Source organism: Hetaerina americana, unplaced genomic scaffold (assembly GCF_022747635.1).
Source record: "Hetaerina americana unplaced genomic scaffold, ioHetAmer1.1.p SCAF_5, whole genome shotgun sequence".
NCBI lineage: Eukaryota > Metazoa > Arthropoda > Insecta > Odonata > Calopterygidae > Hetaerina > Hetaerina americana.
Window position 1 is genome coordinate 36,636,999 of NW_027287095.1, and position 25,006 is coordinate 36,662,004.

General features: G+C 37.4%; 1 protein-coding gene across 1 annotated transcript; it reads right to left on the reverse strand.

The window, feature by feature from the left end:
- Positions 1-1,163: 1,163 nt before the first annotated feature.
- On the reverse strand, positions 1,164-21,129 carry LOC139693668 (probable cytochrome P450 6a13). Its single transcript, XM_071591907.1, has 5 exons — positions 21,000-21,129; positions 11,587-12,510; positions 9,396-9,635; positions 4,840-5,118; positions 1,164-2,079 (listed from the first exon to the last, which is right to left on the reverse strand). The coding sequence occupies exons 2-5, from the start codon at positions 12,497-12,499 to the stop codon at positions 1,904-1,906; spliced, it is 1,608 nt and encodes a 535-aa protein (XP_071448008.1). The 5' UTR covers positions 12,500-12,510; positions 21,000-21,129; the 3' UTR covers positions 1,164-1,903.
- Positions 21,130-25,006: the final 3,877 nt, after the last annotated feature.

The following is a 25,006-nucleotide window of genomic DNA, read 5'->3' on the forward strand; positions in this document are numbered from 1 at the left end:
AATAATTCCATTTCTCCAGAAAACTGGAGAGGCATGGGAAATGAAGTACCTATCTTTTAAATAATGATAAGGCTAGATACATGTAATTCGATAAAATATGTTCTTTCCATATTTCATTGAATTGTTATACATTATAGGTATCGATATTTTCAGCTAGGTAGTTGCATAATATAAAAACAATAGCATAAAAACTTCTTGTCTTTGAAAAAAGAATTTTTTACCTCAAAATAATTTTAACTATTCTACTTCAATGACTATGCTGGTTAAGCTTACAATAGTTTATTTATTTATTATTTAATAGTTAGTTTATTTATGTACATAAAATATTCTTGTTTTCAAAATACCTACTTTCTTAATTTCTCGAATATCACAGAAACAATGGAATGTAAAATGGCAATGGCCCAAATCAGTGTCGTGTGAAATGATTTTCGTTCCGTAAAAGAAAGACATTCTGAACTCTCTACACACCTGTTTGGTAATGCCTTCAGTAGTCTTCCTTTAGTTAGAAGTGCTTAGATGACAAACTCTCTGGCAATAGGTACCAACTTATTAAGAATTCATTTGAGGGTGGACTCACCACAATTTCCGTCGACAAAATTTTGATGAAGCTTCATGCCATTTGAGTTTCTCCTTTATTATTAAATGTAGCTATGAAGTAGACATATATGTCTACCAAGACATCTGTCTACTGTACTCATGCACAATAAAAACCCTAACAATATTTCCATATGAGAAAAAACAAATGTGCACTTTTCCACTGGTTTATTGGTAGCTGGTCCACTGGTATAACGTGTTTCCCTTCACAGGACCAACTTACACCTGAGGATGGTTCTGTGAACTGAAATGCATTGTATGTTACCAATTAATTTGCAGAAAAGAACAAATTTGTTTTTACTCACAATGACAAACCTATACATTTTGCCTGAATCTGTTGAAAATATTTCCTTATTTTTCCCTCCATTATAAAAAAAATTAGATGTTTACATACTCTCCTGCCTGCATGAAAATTATCAATTATATTTATAAACATTACTTGACCTGTCACAATTCCTTTGGTGAATTTTTCATTGAAGCAGATTCTTATTTTCTATGCACATAAATAGGTACAACTTTTCACATTTAATCATCTGCATATCATAGCTCAAGAGAAATAAATTAGACTATTTTTTTCAAATGCTGTTTATTTTAAAATGTTCAAAAATACACTTTTAGGGAAAAATGTAATTTAAAGCTAATAAATATATAAAGGAAAATCATATATGTGAACCCTGTTATTTGGTATGATTGAAATGCATCATGCGTGACATTATTAGACTTATTCGGTACTCATAAATGAAAGAATTCTTCTAATGCTCTTTGTCACTCATTATTTTTAAGGATTCTGGAGAAATTATATTCACATTCTGCTTTGGCACTACAGATTCTTTTACTTGACTTCTATGCATTTTTTTAAGGTCTTCTAAATTGTAATTAATGTTTCCTTTCTAGTAGGTAAAGTCATCTTTGAATAAGCATGCAAAACCTGCAAGAACTCAGATAAATTTCGTGTCAGCATGTGGTATTAATTAAAAGGAGAAATTGGTGAACACTGTTTGGCTTGAACCAAATATCGACATCTGCCATTTTTTTAAACTGAAGTTGAGGCTAAAGTAAATTATTTGAAACCTCATAGATATTTTATATCTCATCAATGAAGAAATTACAAGAAAATGATTATCATATAAATAAATAAAAATAATTTTTATACTGCTTTTTACAGCCATTTTTCTGTTAAACATTGACAAATGACTAATTAGAATGTTTATTCTGTACTCTCTTGAAGAAATTTGTAGAATTTTAACTGCTATGGCAGTAGGTCAAAATGGCCAATTGACCTTGGAAATTCACTCTTTCTTCTTATGATTTAATATTTCTTTTTTAATGAAGACACCTTCACCCATAGTCCTCCTTGAGCTGTTGTAGTATGGTTTGCTGGATCCAAAGCAACAGGTAAGGATGATTTGTCACTAGGTAGAAAATCATACTTTGCCAGCAGAGTGGCAATTGCAGCTTTTGCTAGGAGTAGACCAAGATGCATCCCTATGGATAAAACGTTCAAGAATTGTTAAATATTAAATAGGTAGAAACTCATAATAATAATAATACATTTATTTGTCCGGAGATTTGTTGCATATTTATACATACACAAATATAGGACACGTCAGATATAATTTTCTCAATTTTAGAAGAGATAATATATATATATATATATATATATATATATATATATATATATATATATATATATATATATATATACACACACACACACATACCAATACACTAGTATGATTACATATTAATTGGTTAAGCCGGAATTGATGCATAGCGACAATTCCAGGTATTCATTTACAGAATAGAACATATTATTTTTTAAAAGGTTAAACAGCTTTTTCTTGAAAACAGGTACTTTTGTTTCATATTTGATTTCATGGGGAAGTTTATTGAATAACCTTAAGCCCATTGCTTTGGGCCCATGAGCAGTATTGTGTGTTCTGACAAATGGCTGGTGCAGGTCATTACAGGTCCTTGTATAGTGACTATGGTAATTGTGGTTGGACTTGTACTGGGAAATATTACCCTTTGCATGTAAGATGACATTAAATATATATATGCAAGGTACTGGTAATAAACCAAGTCTTTTGAAGAGAGGTTTAGGTGGTGCATCGCAAGGAGCATTGCTCATAATACATATAATCCTCTTTTGGATTTTGAAGATTATGCTTACATGGGGAGAGGAACCCCAGAAGAGGATACTGAAATTAACCCAAGAATAAAATTCACCATAGTAAATGGATAGAAGGACCTCTAAATTTACAGAATATCTAATATATCTAATAAGGAAGCATAGGGAGCTTAACCTGCAACGTAATTTGAAAATGTGTTCTACCCAAGACATGTTTCTATGCAGGATTACTCCCAGGAATTGGGTACTGGAATTTTGGGGAATGCTCACACCTTCTACATCTACTGAGATTACAGATGAAACTTTCTTTTTATTAGTAAAATAAATCAGGCTGGACTTATTTATATTGGGTTTTAGAAAGTTATGAAGACACCATTCATTGAAAATCTGAGCTACTTCAGCTGCTCTTTCTGTCAAACTGTCTACTGAGACATAATTGACCTATGGAAGGATTTTACTTTCTAATAGCGTATTTTATTGAGAAAAAATTGTGAGCCCATACGTAACAGGATATATTGCTGAAGTTTGAGATTTTATCATTTGACATCTGTCAGAGATTCTTGTTGTTATCATTTTTACAATATAATATATTGCGACAGATAGAAAATTTGAAGGATACATAGCAGATATGTAAGAGAGTGATAATGATTTAGCTTTAACTTGCCAGGAAGTAAATTATGCCATTCCCTTGGGCAAAATCTGAATTTGAAATGCTGACAGAATAAGAAGCAGTGATCTGCAAAATATAATACTATTTGAGTCTTAGTTTCTTACCAATATTGGGCAGTCTCATTTGTAATTTAACTTGTTCCCATTTTCACTTTCTCCTTTTAAGAGAAAGCATTACCTTAATTGATAGTTTGACCTTGGTAGTTTAGTGGAAAACATTTTGAGGTCCCAAAAACATTATTTGACCATTTTTGAATGATATCTGTTTGTGCCCATATATCTGTGTATATGTGATATGTTTTTGTGGGCATAATAACTCGAACACAGTTAATGTTAGCATCAGCAAATTTTATACTTGACGTTTTCACTTTGAGTAGAAAAACTGACTAAATTTAATCTAAATCCATCCATCAGCAGTGACCTATTTTGGCCTTTAAATAGTTACTAATGGTGCCGCCACAAAATAAAAAAACTAAACTGGTAGGTTAACTGGGAAATAGTTTTTTACTGTTATGCAACCCAAATTTAAAAAATATTCAAATGAAGCAGGAGAGCTGAGAGCTATTTTTATTATATACACATCAACATCTATACAATAGCTAACAAACAACTGCAAGGGCATTAGGTGGGGGTGTTTAAATTCCTATAAAATTGCTATATATGCCTAACTATACACTTATGTATAAGCACCCCTAAAGTTACACATATCCATTTCTGTCTATATCATACTGATAGGTGCATTCCAGTGAAGCTTTGGATTTTACTTCTTGAATTTTAATGTAGAACTGCTTTGGTCTACTTTGACATGATTATCTATTATGTGATGGAAGAAAAAGTAATTACTGAAACTGACAGTGATGTTTTCTATCATTCTTTTTTTGATTTGGTGGCCCAAGATGCCAAAGCAATTTGGAGTCATAATAGTCCCCTTGGTGTCACCAGTGAAATGAGATGTCCATTACCTTTCTAGGAGCTATGCAGTTGCCTGTACTCTTTGTGAGTCAATTCTATTTAAACTAATGAATTTCATTCCAGGACCAATTCTTTTTCTTAATTACATTTGAAACAACTGACTCATTAGTGTGGGATGTAAATCAATGTATAGATAAAGCATTATATTTCACAAACTTCATCAATATTATGATTTTTTTAATCCAAGAATCTCTATCTAAAAATATTATTCTTATGTTTTTTCTTCTGGGTTGGTATTAGGCCCTCATAATTTTATCATGTTTTCAAAAATCCATTTCCAATTAAAAAATTAAGTAAAGAAAAGAAACCATACAAGACTAGAAAATTTGAAAAAGATAATTGTAACTTAAATTACTTTTAATATACATACTGTTTACATCTATCGCTAATTTATGAAATTAAAGAAGTCAAATGAAATTGTTATCTTATGACAAATTTTGCTTGAAATAAAATCTCAAAATCTTGTGACTCACCAATGCAAGTTCGTGGTCCACCACCAAATCCAAGAAAGGTAAACTGAGTTCGTTTACTAGAATTTTTGTCTGAGAAATTGTCTGGATCAAAAATCTCAGGGCTAGGATAATACTCTGGATCTCTATGAAGGCCTAGAATAGGTATCACCACTGCACTTCCTTCATCCAACCAAATCCCCTCTCCACCCTTCTCATTTTCATATTCTGGACTTGGCAGGTAATATTTCTTTGATGCCAAGCGAGCCAAGAAAGGTGATGGAGGGTACTTTCTTGCAGTTTCTGTGAAATAAATTTCAAAATTAATTACTTTTTTGCCCGAAATTCCATGTATACTTATTCATAATGTATCATTCTCTTTCTGATGTAAAATATGCAACAGCAGGATGGATTGTGCATCTTAAAAAGTTTGTTTCAGGTTTTTGTGCCTTTTTTTACTCTCATATCTTCAGTACCATGAATTCACTAAATGTATGGGTTTTAATTTCTTACCAGTAGTAAATCACACCCTCCCAATGGACTATAGCCTTGATGTGGCAGAAGAACTTGTGTGTTCTGAAAACCTCCACAGCTTTGCTGGTGGGAACAATGAAAATTTTTCCTGGTAGGGTTACCCAAGCCAGATGGATCAAAGGATAGGATCTAGGTAAATGGTAGTCCATGCAGCATCTGTATATCACTGAGGCAGATGCAAAGACATTTGACCCTTGTTGGCAGCAATTTGAGTAATGTTGTCACATTAAAAACATGACTGAGGGAAGTAAAGGGAAATCAACTCAATATTTATCCCACAAGAGAATGATGGCCATGAATTTTAGTATGCCCGGGGAACTATGGGACTTGGCCCACTGGACTGTGTGTTGTGCCCAACAGTAGGATAAGCAAGGTTTCCATGGTCATCATCTGATGTTATTGTTTTAAAGCTGAATCAAGAGCAGCAGAAAAGAAGACAAAGAAGAGGGCTGAACAGGTTAGAATAGGGACTTGGAAGGGTAGGACGATGTTAAGGATGAAAAAATTAGAAGATTTAAAGATTGAGATGGAGAGAGAGGAAATAGTTGATTTTGGAGGAGTTTGAGGTAAGATAGAAGGATAGTGTGGATTACTGGAACAACAGTTACTGAGTACTATACAGTGGAGGGGAAGAGAACCAATAAGGGGTGGAAATAGAATTGAACAAAAAGGTAGGAAGAATCATAGTAAGCACAGCAGGTGAGTGATAGAAAATTATTTGTAGAAGTAAAATCTGAATCAGAAAATGTGGTCATTGTTCAGGTGAGAATGTTGGCAAGCAATCATTGGAAGGAAAAAATATAAAGGTTATGTGATCAATGGGAGGTAATAATTGTAGGTGTTCCTGGAAGGAAACCGTTGAAAGTAATAGGAGATTGGAACATGATTCTAGCATAATACCAAAATAGGCATATATATATAGATGGAAAATTCCCAGGGGTTCAGAAAGGTATCAATTAGACTATATTATGGTCAGACAAAAATTTAGGAACAATGCAGTTATTTCACATAGTGTCCCAGCAGCAGATGCAGTTTTAAATCATAAAATATTGCAAATGAAGTGTAACATCCATTTAAAAAAACAGGGAGGAGAAGGAATAAGCTGAGAAAATATAAACATTTTTCCCAAAAGAAGAAAAACAGGAACATAACAAAATAGGGATAACAAATGCCACAAACAAAACTATAGAAAAATCGAACAGGAAATGGGAAACAAAATCATTGGTTACAGATGAGATAGACAAGATAAGAAAAAGATAGATAAGATAAGAAAAAGATAGACATGAGATGGAAATTGAATAATGCAAACACAGGGGTAGATAGAAGAAAGTACCAAAATTGAATAATACAAGTATATATGTTTTGGACCAAGAGTTAAAGTATTAGAGGATTAGAAGTACTAGAGGAAACATTGCATTAGGTAGAGCTTTCACAAGGAGGAGGAAATTCATGACAGGGATTTTGGGCAAGGATTTTAAGAAAAAGCTCATTAAAATGTTGATATGGAGCATGTAAATTTTACATTTTGTATAGCGTTTGGCACAGTGCAAAAGTACAGATTCTTTTGAGATGCAGGTGTGGAGAAGGATGGAAAATATGAAATAAATATATAGGAAAACAGAAAAGGAAGGGCTAGGCATGGTAGGGGAGGAGAGGGGACTGTTGGGAGAAATAAAAAGGAGGCAGGATAGATTGGTATGGCAGATTTTGATTGGCAATGGTATGCTGAAGACTGTGATAGAGGGGTGAATGTTAGGCAAGTAAGGAAGGGTCAAGAATAGGATAGATAAGTTGGGCATTATGAAGGGAGGAAGGAAACATGAAGAATTGAAGAGGGGATTATTGTGGTGACAGATGTCAGGTGGTGTTTTGTTTGGAGAGGCAAGGAAGTGTATCATTGTTCCCTTGTATAGTCTTTGTCCATCCAGAACCTGCCTTAACCAGTAGAATACTAATATACAAGCATGCACAAAGCCTGGGCAGAAACATATTCAATACACCAATATTAAAACATTGACACAAATAAAAAAGTACGTTCACAGAAATATTTTACTTTTCAGACAGCATGCTGCCATTGTTGGATATTGAATAAACATAATTCTTCTGTGTTTGACTATGGTTTCTTGGCCACCAAAGTATAAATAATACGTAATTAATATAAAAGGGACTTAAGTGACCATTACTCTAATTCCCTGTATTGCAGGTATACAATATTATGTTCTTCATCAACAAACAACAGCTCCACAACAGATAGAAGAACCAAGTTTGAGGGAAGTTAAGAATTGGTATTAATGATCAATGCACAATCACACTCTTCAGGCCATCCAGTAGCTGAAGACAAGACTCACAAAGTTGGTGTCAAAAGGTAAGGCCAGTTCAAATTTTTAGATTCAGGCAATAGAACTAACTTCATCCAAGTTGATATCTGTGATGTGTATATAGTATATACAGAATTTCAGAATTGAGAGAGAGTTTCTATAGCTATGTTATCATATAACTACATAATTACTTGTTCCATGTGTTTTTAATGAGTTCCAGTGAAGTTTTTCATGGCATTGAGCACTTTTACAGACAACTGGAAAGCCTTTTATTGTTGATAAAACGTCTGTCCCAAACATAGTAGGACTTATATTTTCCTAGACAGATGGGCAGCAGTTTTTCTGGCTGGGTTCATGGTAGTGGAGTCTCAGGAAAGGCTGGAGGCTGGTGGTAGTTGGCCGGCCTTTCTGGAGTAAGGATCGTTCGTTTGCAAAGCCTCTATATCATGACCTCAATATGGTCTGACATTAACCAGTCATTAGAACAGTGCTAGGTCATCAAATTTTGCATAAAACTGGGCAAAACCGTTAAAGAGACTCAAGACATGCTCAATACAGCTTATGGTGATAATGCCATGGGTAGATCAGGTGTTTTTGAGTGGCACGAGTTGCTTTGGAAGGGTAGAGGAAGAATCTTGCAAGAGTGAAGGTTTTGTTGGGCAGGGATTGCAGGTTAAGTGTTCACTTGGTTTCTGATGAACTTGGCATCCCTTAAAGTGATGTGTATTGACTTGTGAGCAAAAACATGGGCACGAGAAAGGTGTGTGCCAAGTTGACGCCATGAGTGCTCTCTAAGTAATGGACTACCTGGCCCAGCACAGCATGCAACCCTGTCTCAGCCACCCTACAGCCCTGATGTTGCCCCACCAGACTTCTTCCTCTTCCCCCACCTCAAATCCATGCTGAAAAGATATCACCACGGCTTAGTGGAAGCATTACAACAGGCTGTGATGAGGGAGCTTAGTAGCATTCCAGGCATCAGCATATGATGCATGGAAAACTCACTGGAAGCTGTGTATGGATGCACCAGGTTGCTAATTCGAAGACTTTTGAGTGACTGTATCAATTCTGGTAGTAAATATTTTTTAATCAACTCAGTCCTACTACTTTTGGAGCAATCTATGTACAGAGTATAAGTCTAAAGATGTCTGAATATTGATGTTAAAATCAAATTAACATGCACACATAGGGCTGCAGAGTGAGAGTAGGGACAAGGAGTGGAGTGCTCTTTTGTGGTATCAGTGGCAGAAGGGGACCAGGAGGAGGGAGGAGAGGAAGAATAATATCTGAGCACAACATTGAGTGAACTACTGGTTGCCATACCTGATGTGATATTTGTTTTCAAAATTTTAAAGAAAACATTCTATCAAACTTCATAAGCTGTACTAGACAAAAATTATCTTTAACAGTCTTCATCCACTGGATGCATGCGTCCACTTAGGATGAATGAAACTATGAAAGAGGAATAGGGATACCTTTCTCTTACCAAAGAAAAATTGGCTTATATTTCAAATTAACAATTGTGCAGAACAGTGTTAGTATTATGTATGCTTAGTGTGAAATATTTAGCTATCTCCTTAACTATATCTGCTAAAAATTTGTGGTTGCTCATTTTTATAATGTAATTCCATTGCTCTCAATAAAATGGGAAATTAAGTGGCATAAATCAATCCCATTTTTACTGTCATGCAATCTTTGTATAAAATATCTTAAAGTTTCTTTCATTACCAAGTAAAATTGAGTCCAAATATGGCATAGCCATCAATGTATCTTGGGACATGCTTCCATGGCGTTCCAATGCTTTTCCCACTTCTGCTCGTGCTCTACTCTGAATATCACCATTATGGGCTAATTCCAGGAGAGAAAAGCTAATTAAATTAGCTGTAGTGTGAAGTCCATTGATAAAAAAGCTCAGAGCCTGAGCCGTGATGCTATCCAAGGCTTCATTGTCAAGCTCCATAGGGCTACCTGTAAATATTAACCAGCACATCAAATTATCAGAATTTGCACCATTTTGTCATTAAATAAATATTAAGACATATAAATGGGCTTTTTTCTTATCCACGATTTTAGTGGCTACATATTGGTGATCCAAACTTGAATAGAATTTTTATCAATGTGTTTTTTGAAATATCTGTATGGGTTTATACATTTTGTTATTTTTTCCTGCCGCTTGTTAGTAATTTGTTACTGGTACCTCATGTATGCTACTTAGTAATTCAACTCAACAGCTTATATTTCTACATCATACTCATCTCTCATACAGATCTCATATTTTTACATCATCTGCACTTTCTTAGCTGCGGGTGTCCATAGAAAATTTCATCTTATTAAAATTTTTTCAAGGTGAGATTCAAATTTCAGAATTTAAGTAATAATCTTACTTGAAACTGGGAAAAACATTGATGGAGTAATAGGAGTGAATAACTGGGGCTTGGAAAGTATTCAGTTTATATATATATATATATATATATATATATATATATATATATATATATATATATATATATATATATATAACGTCATCTGGAAAACTCTCAGTCACATTTTGTACTCAGTTGGGTAAATATTTACCTCAGTTTTCATGAGGTTTAAATATTTATATTGCAAAGGTGTAATTTAAAATAATACGATAATCCTTTGCTCTTAACAATCAAGCATATATTGTGGCGTAACAGTTCCATACATTCATTTTTCACTGGAAGGCAATGAATCTCAAACTTTTTCTATCCCAGATTCCCTTACCCTAAAACCTGTTGGCTGCTGGCCACCAGTTTCATAGGGTGGGGGAAGTTGCTGGGGAGTTCAGAAGTGAATCCACTATTACATTACTAATGGATACCAAGTATTCCTGACTTATTTTTGGGTACTTCTGGTTATCACAGCATACAGTTGAATAACCACTCCCCAAATCTGTGTGCTGCCTATTTTAATTTAAAAATCTCAGTTAGTTAATAACAGTTTATAGCATGCTTCCAAAACAGGTGAAAATGGTTATTTAGGTTGTATTATGCCATCATCTCAAGCTTGATCCCATCTGATTAGGCATTCAATAGACCTGAAAAAACCCATCATCCTTCCCTTGGTTTTCGTATTCCTTCTGCTTCCTAAATGCCAAGAGATGCATCACACAAAGATGAATTTGCAAATTTATGAAAACAAATATTTTGGAACCATGAGTTTGGCTTGATTTTGCATTGCAAATACATTATAGAGCTTGACCTTCGGTTTTTAACCCAATTCAAGATTTTTCTCCTCTCAAAATTTTGTAAAATCTACATTCCCCATTAACTTAAGTTAAGGTAACCCCATCAAATGAACTCATTAAAATGCAATGATTTCTTTCCTTAATGCAGATCCATTTTCACTAAATTAAGCCTTGTCATTCCGAAAGTTTTGACATTGGAATATTAAATTGCAATTTATTTTATTCAAATTTTTAGGATTGTACTTAAAAAATTCATTATAGTGATCACTTAAGGATAATTTATTCTGCTAACTGAAACTCCTCAGAGTCTTGACTGTATTTGGCTAATCAAAGCATCCTCACCAAATGTTTTGCAGAATATTGAAATGGAATAAATTTTAACAAAAATTTGGGCAAAAAATGTAATAATTTATGTTCATTAGTTACCCTTCAACCCTAATAAGAGTCATGTAGTTTTAATGTTTTGCTTTGATCAAAACTATAGTTCTCAAATACATTCGATTTTGAAGATATTAAATTGATTTTCATTAATGCCCCAATTGATTGTTTCTTTGAGACAAGTAAAATTGAAATTTTTAGGTACTTACAAAAAAATAAAATATCCAAGGATTGATGAGCACAAACATGTTGATTCAAAAACTGATTTGTATACAATTCGAATGAAATACAGTTCTATTCTTAAAATGTTATGAGTCTTTAAGACACACTCACCTTCATTCTCTTCCTTACTTGGGCTGTCTTTCTCCCCTCCCATAGCTTCCTCATTGATTCTCAACTTTCCTTTTCTCTGCAGTTCAACCAGTACATGCAAGAAGTCTGGTCTCTGGACCTTTTCCTCTTCACGTTGATGGATTGATTCCTTCACCATGTCTCTAAAATAATCGACTGCTTTCCTGCTAGAGCATAAGAATGGCATGATTTTCAGCAACCAAGGCATGTTCACTGCCAGACAACGTGATGCTTGTGCCCTGGATATTTTACTACCCATCCTTCGGAACTTGCAGCTAGGATTCAACAGTGCATCCCCTCTGGTGCCAAAAGCTATTGAAGAAATTACATCTGTTGTATAGCATTCTCCCATTTCCTTTAACTCCATTAATGAGTCAACTTTAGTTGAAACACAATCTTCCAATGTCTCGCAAACTTCTAGAATGAAAGGGATGAAATTTTTAATGTTTCCAGTGCTATAAGCATCTTTCAAATTTCCCCTCAGCCTATCCCAGGCTTCGCCTTTTAGAAAACCCAAATTCTGACTGTATGCTGCATTCATTATAGCTGGGACCTCATTGTCATTGTCATGGAAGTTGCTGAAGTTAGTCTCCAGTATGTCTTTTATTAGATCAGGATCTCTTACAAGGATGCAAGGTTTCGACAACTTGTGGAACCCTCCATATTTTTTACCATCAAGTTGTGCATACATAGAAGCAAACACATCACCAATATATTTCCTCCAGAAAAACACAGGCATACTCCCCATCCAAGGCACAGCTGGTATGGCTGGAATGCCACGCTTCTTCCAATAGCTGAGAGGTTTCACCAAAAACCACCAAAAGATCCAGACCAAGAGCACCATTAGGGGTACCAGCAACTCTGGACGACGAAGATAATTGTGTAAGCACCCCATTGCTGTTTCACCTGTATATGCATTTAAAAGGCATCAATAATTCAGGTAAACTTCTCAAATAACACACCTTAATAACTAACCATATAACATACATAATTCATTTTATCCTGAAAGCTTCTCAATAAACGTTATTTTGGCTATGAGATGAAGTTTCCCATGTCAAAAGCATAAGAATATCAACCCATATTTGAACACTTTAGAAAAGTATATTAATAGATGATAAAAAGCTAAAAATAACTGTAGGGAATATTAGTTTGATAGAAAATATTATGGAAACCATCTCAGGACATATCTTTAGAGGAAGGCCGAAGGACAATATAAGTAGCAAGTGGTAAAAGAAATGGATATTAGGAGCCATGAGAATACTGGAAAAGAACAGAATGGAGGTCCAGCAAACCAAAACTTTGATTTAAAAAATAAAATACAGAATTTCACCCAAAGGTCAGACTAATGAGGTAGAGTTTGCCTAGTATCAAGAGCAGCGGCAAGTGAAATAAAAGCATTCAGAATCTCTTAAGTAAAGGGAATCCCTTTCTCTGTGCTGTCTGCAACCTCAGGAACACCAGATACTCAAAAGGTCACACAGATTGGGTTTAGATAAGGGCTTTGAAATTATCACCTGGATTTGATCACAGAACTCTCTATTCAGTGACTGAGCAATCTTCCCATCTGTACTGTCCCTGTGATTCAAGGACATAAAGCAGAGTCAGCTTTCCCTAGAATACTTAACCTATAGTAATGATGAGAAATACAATTTCATGGGCTGTCATTTTGGTTGTATTATAACTAGTCTAATATCTTTAATTTTTATCACTGTCTCAAATCTGACCTGTGACATCCCCATTCCTCCTGTATGCTGTCCCATCTAATTTCTTTATATTTTATCATTAACATGAATCCCTGATGTGACAAATGCTTAGTAATTAGATTTAGGATGAGCTCTAAAATTTCATGTTTCACCAATTTAATTGCGAGGTTAACCTGAGATCCTCAGTTTTTAGATTGAAACACAAGTTTCATTACAGAGGGGGTTAACATTCTAAAATTATATAAATGTTAAGATAATGAGGCATCTGGAGTTCCATATTCTCTTTTGATATGTATGAAAGTATCACTGTGGAGAAAAATTGATGGTAAGAATGTTTGTTTATCATGGTTTATGCTGCTATAGGACCGCTAGCAAAGCTAGGGGAGGGGATTGAGGGGAGTGTAGGTCCACCCATTTTTTTTTACTGCAGTGGTCGAGAAACCAGGGTTAAAGGCCTCAAATTAAATAAAAATTAAAGTCTTAATATGTAATGTTAATCTTCAAAGGGGAAGATGGTTGCAAATTCAGGCACTTCCGCAGGTGATTCAATCTCTAGCTATGCCATTGCAAAGGAGGCATTAACATAATTCCCAAGGAGGCTTTGTTGACAGAAAGTGTGTATGAGTACCTTTTGGACATACACTTTTATGTTTTGTAGGTATTAATAGCATATACCAATAAATTGATGGGACCATCTGTACCAAGGTGCTGTAAATTTCATGGCAGTAGAATCATAAGAAGCTCCTATATAAATTTATAGGAATCTCAGCAAGTTCTGTGAAATGATGATGCTCTCTCTTAATATCACATTGCAGGTGAATTAGATGTCAGTTCCATTACACTGTCCTGAAAAGCAAATTTTTTAACCTTTACAATACCTATAATGGATTCGGCAATATGGCAAATTCCACTTCGGCCTTGATTCTTGAGTTCTCATGCATATTTAATTGACATCTGACTTTTCCTTAAAAATTTCAAATGCCTCCACTAATCGAAAACATAGAAAAACAAGTAATTGCCTGGTTAACTAAAGGGGGGGAATGAAGAATTATAGAAATGGGTTTTCAAATGACTTAGATGCCCTGTTAAAAATTTCTTGCTGACATCTGGGTCAGTCATTAATTTAAAGATAATTTTGAGTGAATTAGTGAATCCAAAGTGTAATTGTTTAAGGAAGGGAGCTGTGGTTTAAATGCAAAAATCATTGACTTTCAAAAATTGTTTTGTCATATTATTTTCGAAAATGAAATATCATTTTTATAATATTTAGTAAATAAAAAACAATGAAAGTAAGAATCAGTTGAATTTATCATAACAATTATTCTTACATTACATTTCTTGATTAAGATTCTCGTCAAACGAATGATGGATTTACCGGGAGGATGGCTTTTGTTTCAGGGTCACAGCCGTAGACCCATGATTCAATCCAATTATCGCTTTTTTTTTTAGAAAACCTGGGTCATCGTTTGCGGCCAGGAGCAAGTCCCCAACAACGGCGGTACGAAATTCTTGACGTTGACGAGATTAAAGAGAATGCGACTTGGCAGCTGAAAACCATTCCGAAAGAGGACTTTGCCGATTGTTTTGAAAAGTGGAGGAGATGCTAGAATAAGTGTGTGAGGTTCTAGGGGAAGTACTGATTAGGGAACTAAGGCCTCATTGTTCTAGGTAGGCTATTTTTCCCAATTTATTGCATGGCTTATTACTTTTCGGAAAGACCTCGGATAATACCTGATCATACAGGATAGTATTCCAGAATGTTTTGTAGCTGATGCGTGAGGTTTAAGCCAAACCCCTCACCAAAGGCAATTATACGACATGACAGTTAAATTGTCATTTTGCCACACGTTAATTCGGGTATTATTACACGTTTTGGAGAATGATGGGATGTTCATGGGAAGATAAAGTGGTTTGTGCAGAAGGGAGGAGCGTATGAGGAGAGATGCATCCGCCAAATCAGAGTGTGGCTAGTGTTGTCTCGAAAATTAATATGGAAGAAAGATCTCTGTGGAGACTGGAGACGAAGCGATTAGACCTTGTGGCTTAGGAGGAAAATTTCGTCGTGACCGTCCCGACTTTCCGGTTCAAAAATATTCACACTTAAACTTCAGTGTAAGTCAAACGGCGGAGTTAGTGAGACATCTAAATCTTCCTCGATACTGACTAGGCCAAGACATGTGCTCACCTTCCATGAAATAAATTTTGAATTCCTGAGGCTCTTGGTGAAAAACGTGGGATCGGGAGGAGCTTTGGGGAATTGCGGGGATTGTACAAATTTTGAATCCGGCCCAGCTTCTAAACACTCAACAATTTATTGTCATTTAAGGAGTGAAGGTGACAATTGACAATGATTTGATGATTACCAACCAATTTTCCCAGAATTATCTGTGTGAGTGTGCATTTCCATAATGATCTCACTAATTTCTCATGAGATGTTTCGCCCGCTTTTGAATTGCTAACTCGCGACTTCCACTTTCCCACTTGTGGGACTGACTATCAGCAGTTCCGTGCGTGGGTACACTACAAGTTCAGGGTGTTTTGGTCTTTCTAATATTACACATTCGCAAAGCCTCCCTTTCCTGCTTTTTTTTCTTCCGTGCTAATAGGAGTGAAGAAATGATACTTGGTGTAGGGTGGACAAGACTGACATGCCTCTCTCATTACCTGCGCCAATGCATGCGTTATATTCCCGTAAGAAGGATTTCTGGTTTGGCATTATTACATATACCGCATTCAATTATGATGGAGAGAGATAAAGAAAGGAAAGCTGCATTGCTAAGATTTCAGATTGAAAACGGAGAGATGAGCTAGCATTGAAACGAGGATTCACTTGGGTGTTAAATTGAACCTCTTGAGAAGATGCAAAAACTGGTGAAGCAATTGTTCCATCGTGCCTGTGTATCATAACAATTATTTATTAACAGCTCTAGCGAGGGCGTTGAGCAAGTGTTGCAGATTTGAAAAATAAGTCACTTCTACGCCCGATTTTTCAGAAGCGTTTTCATTAATTGATGATTCAGAATTCTATCTCAGCAGGCTGGGTAAACAGGTACACTATATAGACGCCGGAAGAAATCTTTACGGTTGAGCATCTAAAATCGCCTCTGCGTCTCTTTGCGAAATTATTGAGGCCTACTGACCTAGGTGTCATCCGATGGATTGGTAGTAAGCCATTGCTGCATTTTTCTTGCTCTCCGCAAATTTGGAATATCCTACCAACTCTAGAAATTGCTCATCGCCTTCTCCCCTAAAATGTTTTAGCAGGGATATCGCACACTACTTAAGAAAAAGTACGATTTGTTAAAGTAAAAAAAGAAGAAAAATGTATGCGTCTTGCGTAACATAATTTGTATAAAGGGCTTCTTTAATTTTGCAGCATAAGAAAAATATTCATTCGAACGTGGTATGAAATCTAACGGATGCAAAAGTGCAGCTAAATTTTGATCGACTGAATTTTTACGCACCATTTCCCAAGCAAAGTAAAAACGATTTATCGAAAAAATAGCTTACTTTATACATTATTTCTAATCGTGCATTCTAAATTTAACGGATTCATAACTATACCCTCTGCCTATATATCATGCGTATCCCTTTATAACTGTAAGGACCATACAGCTCCTTTACACAGCTCAGGCGGAGCCCATTGAAAGTTTGTGTCAAAAAGAAGTCATAAAATGTGTGTTAAAACACGACAGAAAATGAGTGTTAGGAGTCCGAGTATTTCGGTATGTTGAATGGCCCCACGGTAAGGAAATGGAATGCTTTGCTTTGGTTGGCTTTGAATGGATGGTAGCTACTGCAACCCTGCGCAGGCGGCCCGCGTTCGAGACTGGAACGAAATATTTTTGGCCGACCAAAAATGTGATTGGGATTGTCTAATTATCATATGACACAGATAGGCGTATATATATATGTGTGTGTGTGTTTGTGTATATGAGTAAATGTATGCTCGTAATTCATGCGTATGAATGAAATCATATTTGTGCAGGTTTAGCTGGTAGCCTAACACCCGCCACCACACGCCATCTCTCTTCCTCTATTTTGTAAATCCTTTTTTCTCCCGAATAACAATCTCATACGAGAATTATTGCCGGTATTGGTTTAGACCGTTAAAAGGTGGATGATAAAACATATATTGTGAGCTGTTGTGATTCTTCGTTATTTCTTTTCAGGAAAGAAATTTTTTCGTATGACTGTAGGCACAACAGCAGAAAGCCTTTTTTTAAAGTGGATATTTTGCTTACAGCAAACCCTGAACCGAATGTAGCCGTCGTGGCGCGCCACGCTTCAGATATCTCATAAGCTCTCTTTTCTCAGTTTAGCCCACGCGTGTGGAAGACTCGCCCCTCCGTCTCCATTTCCTGACGAGCATCAAACGCGGAACCGCAACCAGGGGTGCGCACACCGAGTAAATTTCGATATGTAGGACTTCAATTTCTCCCGGCGGATGATGGCAGTGAATTCTTCTCGGGATTTCATCCGGGTAATCTCCTCCATCTCCATCGCTGCCGACGTTTCGATGAAATCCTTTTCCATCGTCATCAGGGCCGAAATTTCGATAGTTTCTGGATCGGCGGCAGTCAGGGGGAGGAGGGAATGCGAGAGGACTGGAGAAACAGGAATATCTTCAAGATGGTTAGGAGAGGATGAGGGGATATGAAAGGAGTTTGCGTAGGGTGGGGCACGCTTATGAGGGTCCGTTGGGAGCCTGGAGTGATGGGGAGGGTGCGGGGAGGAGGATGGAGGGATGGCGGAGGCAGGAAGGTGGGAGGGGAGGAAGGAAGTGAGTTTTTGGACAGAAGGTTAAGGGTGAGGTGAGGCGAAAGAGGAGTTGAAGCAGATAATCTTTTCAAGATGCGAGAATTCTTTCAAACTTCCGAACAGGATTAAAGGGTAAAGGTCCCCCTACGTGTAGTGTTTTGCAAGAGCACAGGAGAGGACAAAACCCAGCAAACACAAATGACTATAATGAGGGTCAAGAAACCAGTTTCTCCAACTATCCTCCGTAGTCCGCTAATGCTTTTGGATGTAAGTACGACATACTCAAGTGAACTCGAAGGAGCATGAGTTTCTGCTCGCGTTTCACAATTTATTTCAAAAATTGAACTGCCATGAATTGCATTTTAATCCCATATACTACATGTATGACTAACAGATCAGGTATAATCTATAAACGTACCGCCGTTACAGATCTATCAACTTCAAAGAAGGCGTAATTCTATTTTCGACGAATTTGATGTCCCTTTGGTGATGACATGTGCGATCATGGATGATATGTCTATGACCTTGATTTTTACGGTTCTATGGTTATAAAGCACGTTTCAACATCATTTATTCTTCTTATTTTCTGATCAAGAAGAGAAACCTTGAAATTATGGCGAAAAATTGGCACATTTCCTGTAAAAATGAAGAATTAAGAAATTGTGCGAGGCAAAACTCCGAAAAGTGCTATGAAAGTTATACCAAGTTACAAAATTATGTTTCAAAAAGTTTCTCGTTGAGTTTGTGCTTGGTATTACGCTGACTGGTGGGACTCGGTTGGTTTGGTAGGCTAAGTGTTCGCTGGATGATGTTTTCCGATTAGGTTCTTTCGTGTGCATTGGATTGTGATGTAAATATTTTCTTATTTGTTATCATAGTGTGCCAGATATATATATATATATATATATATATATATATATATATATATATATATATATATATATATATACACACACATATCCACCCATGGACCGAAATGGCGTAAGTTAGCTTTATAAGTTTCTCTATGGCTGTTAAACAGTATCTTAAACATTTGAGTTTTCACCCCAAAAATTGTTTTAGGTTCAATATAATTTGAAACTTAGATGACCATGCCTGATATTAGGGTTTTACCATTTTTTCTGTTCAAATCCGAATGAAACATCCTGTTATCACCAGTCAGGGACTCTGAAAGATCTTCCATCCTGATTAAATCTACCAATTTTGCTCTACTTCTCTATTCTTTCCAGTTTTTGGGAAAAAATTCTTGGGCGTGAAAATAGATTTACGTAGTGAAATCATAAGTGATAAAATAAATTATCACCTTCACTAAAAATTTCTTTCGAGGGAAATATCTTGGCGCAGAATTTTTAAAGTGAAATGACATAATTTATTATGACCGTTATTCTTACAAATGGATTTTCTCCCTCAACTGAATTGAAGAACCCTCCAGGAAGCACATTTGATTTCGTCTCTATGGTTTTTCGAGGACATTTATTTTTTGAATGGGCAGTTCGAATCATGTGAAAGTTAAAATTGCACTGTAATGGAAAATCAAAACCACCCGCCGTTCAATTCTATGGTATGAAATGAACTTGTAAAATAGTAATATTCCAAAATGTAACTGTTAACGCATTTTCAATGACTTTTCCGGTTGTGAATCGTCTTAGCTAATTTCTGCAAGGTAATTGGTTCCAATGCAACCGTGAATACTTTGGGGGTCGGGATATTCACGCATTATTTATGGCAATATTGGAGTATTGGGTATGATATTAAATATGTTATTTCTGTTAGAGATTTTTTCATGCGGTCGTAGTAATTAGTAATCAGATTCTTGACAAAGTATTACATCAAATATCTCGCCCTGAGAAATCGTGTACGGCCTCTTATATCTAATTTCTGAGCAGTAACTACCTACTGTTAGTGAAATTTTCTAAGTCAAGTGTCATTTGAGGTACTCTTTGAGTCTTCAGGTTGTAGAAAAAAACTTTGCTTTTAAATACCTTTAGAAAACAAATGGAATGTAGAACTATAGTAATGCTAATAATTTTTCTTAACCAGATGGATGACGTGTAATCCGCTCCGCGTAGTTTTTGAAACCACTCAAATTACTTGCATTAACTGTGTAAGTTAAAAGACTGGGTAAACATTTGTCGGCAAATTTTTTAAACAATGATTTATATTTTTGTTCACTTCACTTTCCTTTTCATTCGTAAATCCTATTGGGGTATTTTTCAACTGTTAGCAATCGCTCTTCCATGAGGAGATTACTGCTAAAATATGTTAAAAGGACATTCCAAGTGCGTTTGAAAGCAGTGTAATTACGATTTTCCGAATCTTTAACTAAATATCCATTGTGTTTCCTTGGCATGATAGTATTGTTTTGCCCTCAACTATCCTCAAACATCCGCTTCGCACCTATGACTAACCGCCTCTACTCATTCGTATGCATTTAGGGAAACGCCTACAAGCGCATTAAAGCATTACAGCAACGCTCCAAATAGTTTTGCTTGCGTCACGCTTTCGATATCGGTTTCTATAACCGAAAAAGTAAGTCTGAAGCCTTCGCCTAAAATATATTTGAATGCGATCACGATGTCGTCACGTTACCCTGCCGTCAACTCTTTCGTCGCTCGGTTCGACGAATATTATGTATGAACTTAAAGCGAATAAAACAATTTGGTGTGATATAACGTCGGGAATACTTAGATTACGTAAACATTGTTGACTCCAACTGTCAATGAGTAAAATCAAAGCAATGAAACCGGTGGTTTATCGCTTTCTTTCACCAGTTGTTTCCCCATTAATTTGACCATCACGCTCGACTTTTACTCAACAGTGGTGACAATAATATCTCGCTCCCTAAAGCATCCCGACATTCAAATAGTGTCAACAGATAACAATTGTGAATTGAAACCTTAACTCTGTATGAATGAGCAAACTTCCGCTTACCTCTTGCGCTTGTCTGAGTTCCCTGTGAGGAGGTGTAGAAGACTTCAGCTTTAATCGGACTGGAGTCCCTCGACGGAAAGATGATTTCCAGGCCCTCCGGTCGAGGGAGATGGCGTTGATGCTGGAAAGGGTTCTTTGGAACTGCGACTGGGAAAGGAAGGGATATGCGAGTTGGACGAAGGGTGAGAGTTGGGTAGGCGAGGGGGGGGCGGGTTGAGGCTGGCGGGGGTAGGAGGGTTTTTACTCGGGGGAAAGGGATGGGGGAAGGAGTCTGGAACAGCTGCCGTGCTGGATATGTGGAGAAATGGCTGGAGTGTGAGAGAGGAGACTCGGAGGAGAGGGTGAGAGGGCTCCTGGGTGAGGGAGTGAGATCTTCTCTCAAGAGGGCGTCTTGTTTAGACTGCGCGTAAAATCGGAGCAGAGCATGGGGGAATTCCTCACCCTCCTCTGGAAGGATCATCAGTGCCTTTCGCGTGACATCATGAAAAAGCGTGTTACAGAGCATATGGGGATGCGGATGAGAGTGGACACCCTGTATCAAATGCACTCAATTTGCACGGTATGGGTCTGTGTGAGACTTGAGTGCAGACTTGATAATTATGAAACAAAACGATACAATTGGCAGCACCATGCCCATCGTATTACCCTCCCTTGGCTGCCGCAGGGAATTCGGATTTTCTCCAGGACAATTCAAATTTTTTTTAGTTCCCCGGGGAATATCAAAAAATGGAAGAAATGCCAAGACTGTGGGTTACTATAAGTGTATATCTCTCACCCGTGGCATTCTCCTCGAGTGGGCGTGGGTGCGGCCGTACCCACGCAAGTGGCGGGTTGAGGGGAGAAGTTAGAAGAGGAGCGTTCTTATAATTATTTTACTCCGTTGTATGTATGGCTGTAAAAATTCGAGTGGAATCACTAATGGCTCGGATTTACACACTCAATCGAGGCGGTTGAGAAGTATTTGCATATTTTGTCACGAGTGTACGCATTGCTCCAGCACACGTAGCTCTTCGTTCATTGATTAAAAGGTGCGTACCTTCTGTATATTCTCGGAAAAGAACAGTGTGTGCAATTTGCCTGCCTGGTAAGAAAAGGCTCACTTGTATTCTAAGGTTAACAGATGCATCTTAATCTGTATGCATGCACCTCATATCGCATCTACAATTATTCTATCCATTCATACTTTTTTTAGTTTTCACGATCATGCTATTTTTTAAAATCCCTTTACTCAACCAATTCTACGGCATTTATTTCGACAGATCGCGTACTTAAATCCAACTATTCGTTATTCTTTTAATATATCCATGGATTCAGTCCATTAGATTAACTCTCTTGCCATGATATTTTCACGAGGGTATGTTTAAGAGAATCTTGGACGAAAATCTACCCTCTAGAGTCAAGGGCTCTTCCGCAAAAAGATAAAACACAATCCTTTTTAAGGTAATAGCAGCATTACAGCTTAAGCTGCCCTTCGGCGGATTTCGGGAAATTTCCCGGCAGGTATCACTAAGGCCACATAATAGGTCCTCCGGAAAAGAAGTCTAGAGGTTTGGGGGGTTAAGGTTCCTTGAAGTTGAGCGATGTCGTACAAAAGGGTGGAGTGGTCTGGACCATTTGACGACCGAAATTTAACGTTTTTTCCTAGGGTTACAAAATTAATAATTTCAAATTGTTTTCCATATTAGACGGAAAGTAAAATTCCTCGTACTTAAAACAGAGATGGTGACGTCGGAAGAAGTTGTGTGTTCGGATGGATTTTGTGTTTACTATTCTTTAACCCTTCAAGTGAGGAGAGAATTTATATAAAACCCAGTGGAGAGGCCGGAGGAGATTTTAAAAATAGCCCTCTTTTAAGATGAAGTTGCTTAAAAAATCGTTACTTCCGAATTCAAAGTGCGTTTAACTTGAGAAATGATTCGTCAATGAGAGAATGATTCGTCATTACTTCCTAAATTTCCCTTGTAACATGGAATGTTACAAGGGAATTCCATTCCATTTGAAAAGAAATTCCATTCATTATTTAACTTAGTCGCAGAAGTAATTGAATGAAAGGCAAAAATAATTGATTAATCATTATGAATTTATAATGAATTCATAATAAAAGATACATAAAAATATAAAAAGCGCCTGCGAATGTTTTTCTATATCCTAAGATCTGGCATCAGAAGAAAACAAGATAATATCGAGCAAGGGAGAACCCACGTGTTGAACTTGCCTGTTTTTTCACTGATTCAATCACTAAATTATGATCCGTGTCATGCAATGATGTTAAAAATGGAGATGGGAAGAGAGAATCCAAATCATATTTTTAATAAATGGCAAATGTTATCATATTTGACTGTATTTTTGGTTTTGAGGCTGTGACGCGGTATTTAATTTATAGATAAATTTTCCCCGATACCGCGAGACAAGGGAGGCCGCGACTCTACTTGTTTTGAGGGCGCCAGGCTAGCCGCATGGCTAGCCGCAGAGTCACGCCGCTGGCTGTCACCTGGCCCATCACACTCCTCGTCTCAGGGGAGGGCTCGCTCACCTTTTATGTGCCCCGGGGTGGGCAGCGGCTCTTCAGCTGAAATCACGAGGGACGCAAGGAGGCGCATAAAAATGGACTCCGACGAGTAAACTTCATAAGAACTATTTATTATCACAAGAAAAGGTGTGGGCGCTCCCAAGCAAACATGACGCGCGGTGCCGACGCCTGCTGGGCCACGATGTTGGGTGGCCGCTCGGCTGCAGCCGAAGATGGCCGCCTCGCTGTCGACTGCTGGCTCCCGATGTTCCGGTCGGGGCCTGCGGGGGGCCCACACGGCGAGGTCGGTTGCTGGCACGCGCACCCCCGGTGTTCGCAGGCTGTCGGTGACTCGACGATGATAGCACACGACCTTCTCTCTCGGGCATCTCACAACGAACTCTGCTTCCCACGTGTTGGCCGGCACTCTCCGCGCGCGGCGCGCCCCGCTCTTCTTTTTTTCTTACATACATTGTCGGCGCCCACAAATAGCGCCCCGCCGTTCTACGGCTCGCGAGAGGGGCGCGCGTATTCGAACTGGGCAAGTGACGCTGCGCCAAGCACAACGTCACATACCCCCTCCCTAAGCCGGACACTCGTCCGAGTGGACCGCTTACAAACGAGCCTGCAACTTAAACCTATGAACACAATATAATAACAACAATTTCACAGATTTCTACCAGTAGTTCACTCAGTTTTGAGATTCTGTCTTCAGCTATTGGATAGAAAATGGATAGCACAACTTTTTCTAATTTTAACCACATTCTCTATGAACATCAAGTAATACATTTGGTATGAACAAACTTTTGGCATGAATCTTTCATACATTCCAAGGGAATTTCTCACAAAATTTCAACAAAAGCATCACTCGCTCAGATAATTCACTCTATAAAAGGCAGTACGTCCTCAGCTCAAACACATCACACCTCGTTTGCAAACTTTCATTCACCACAATTCAAGGGCTATGTGCCATAGCAACAATAATGTCCGACAGAGATTTTCACATCATTGAAAAATAAATCGCTCACTTTGACACACAGACAAGATAACATGAGGCAAACACACAATGCTGACCTATTGCATAATACCAAAATTCATAAGGATTTTTTTTGAGAGTGTGCTCCGTGGGCTTGGCGCTCGGAGGACTCACCACTTTGACGAGTGGATCTTGGTGCTATATATCTTTTCAAGTCGCCAATATCTACTTTCGCGTTTTGCTTATTGGAACGCGTTTCTACGATATAGACTGTTGGAGACAGTTTTTTTAGTATCGCGATTGGTCCTTCAAATTTAGGGGCTAGCTTGGCTGAAAACCTATCAATCCCACTGGACAGATGGTGGGTCCTACGCATTACTAGGTCTCCTACATTAAATTCGATGTTTCTTCTACCCTTATTATACGCTCGCGCCTGTTTTTCCTGAGCTCTCTCTATGTTCTCGGTTACTAGATCTCGTAATAAGCCTAACCTATCGGCCCTCTTTTTCCACGCTTGTGGAT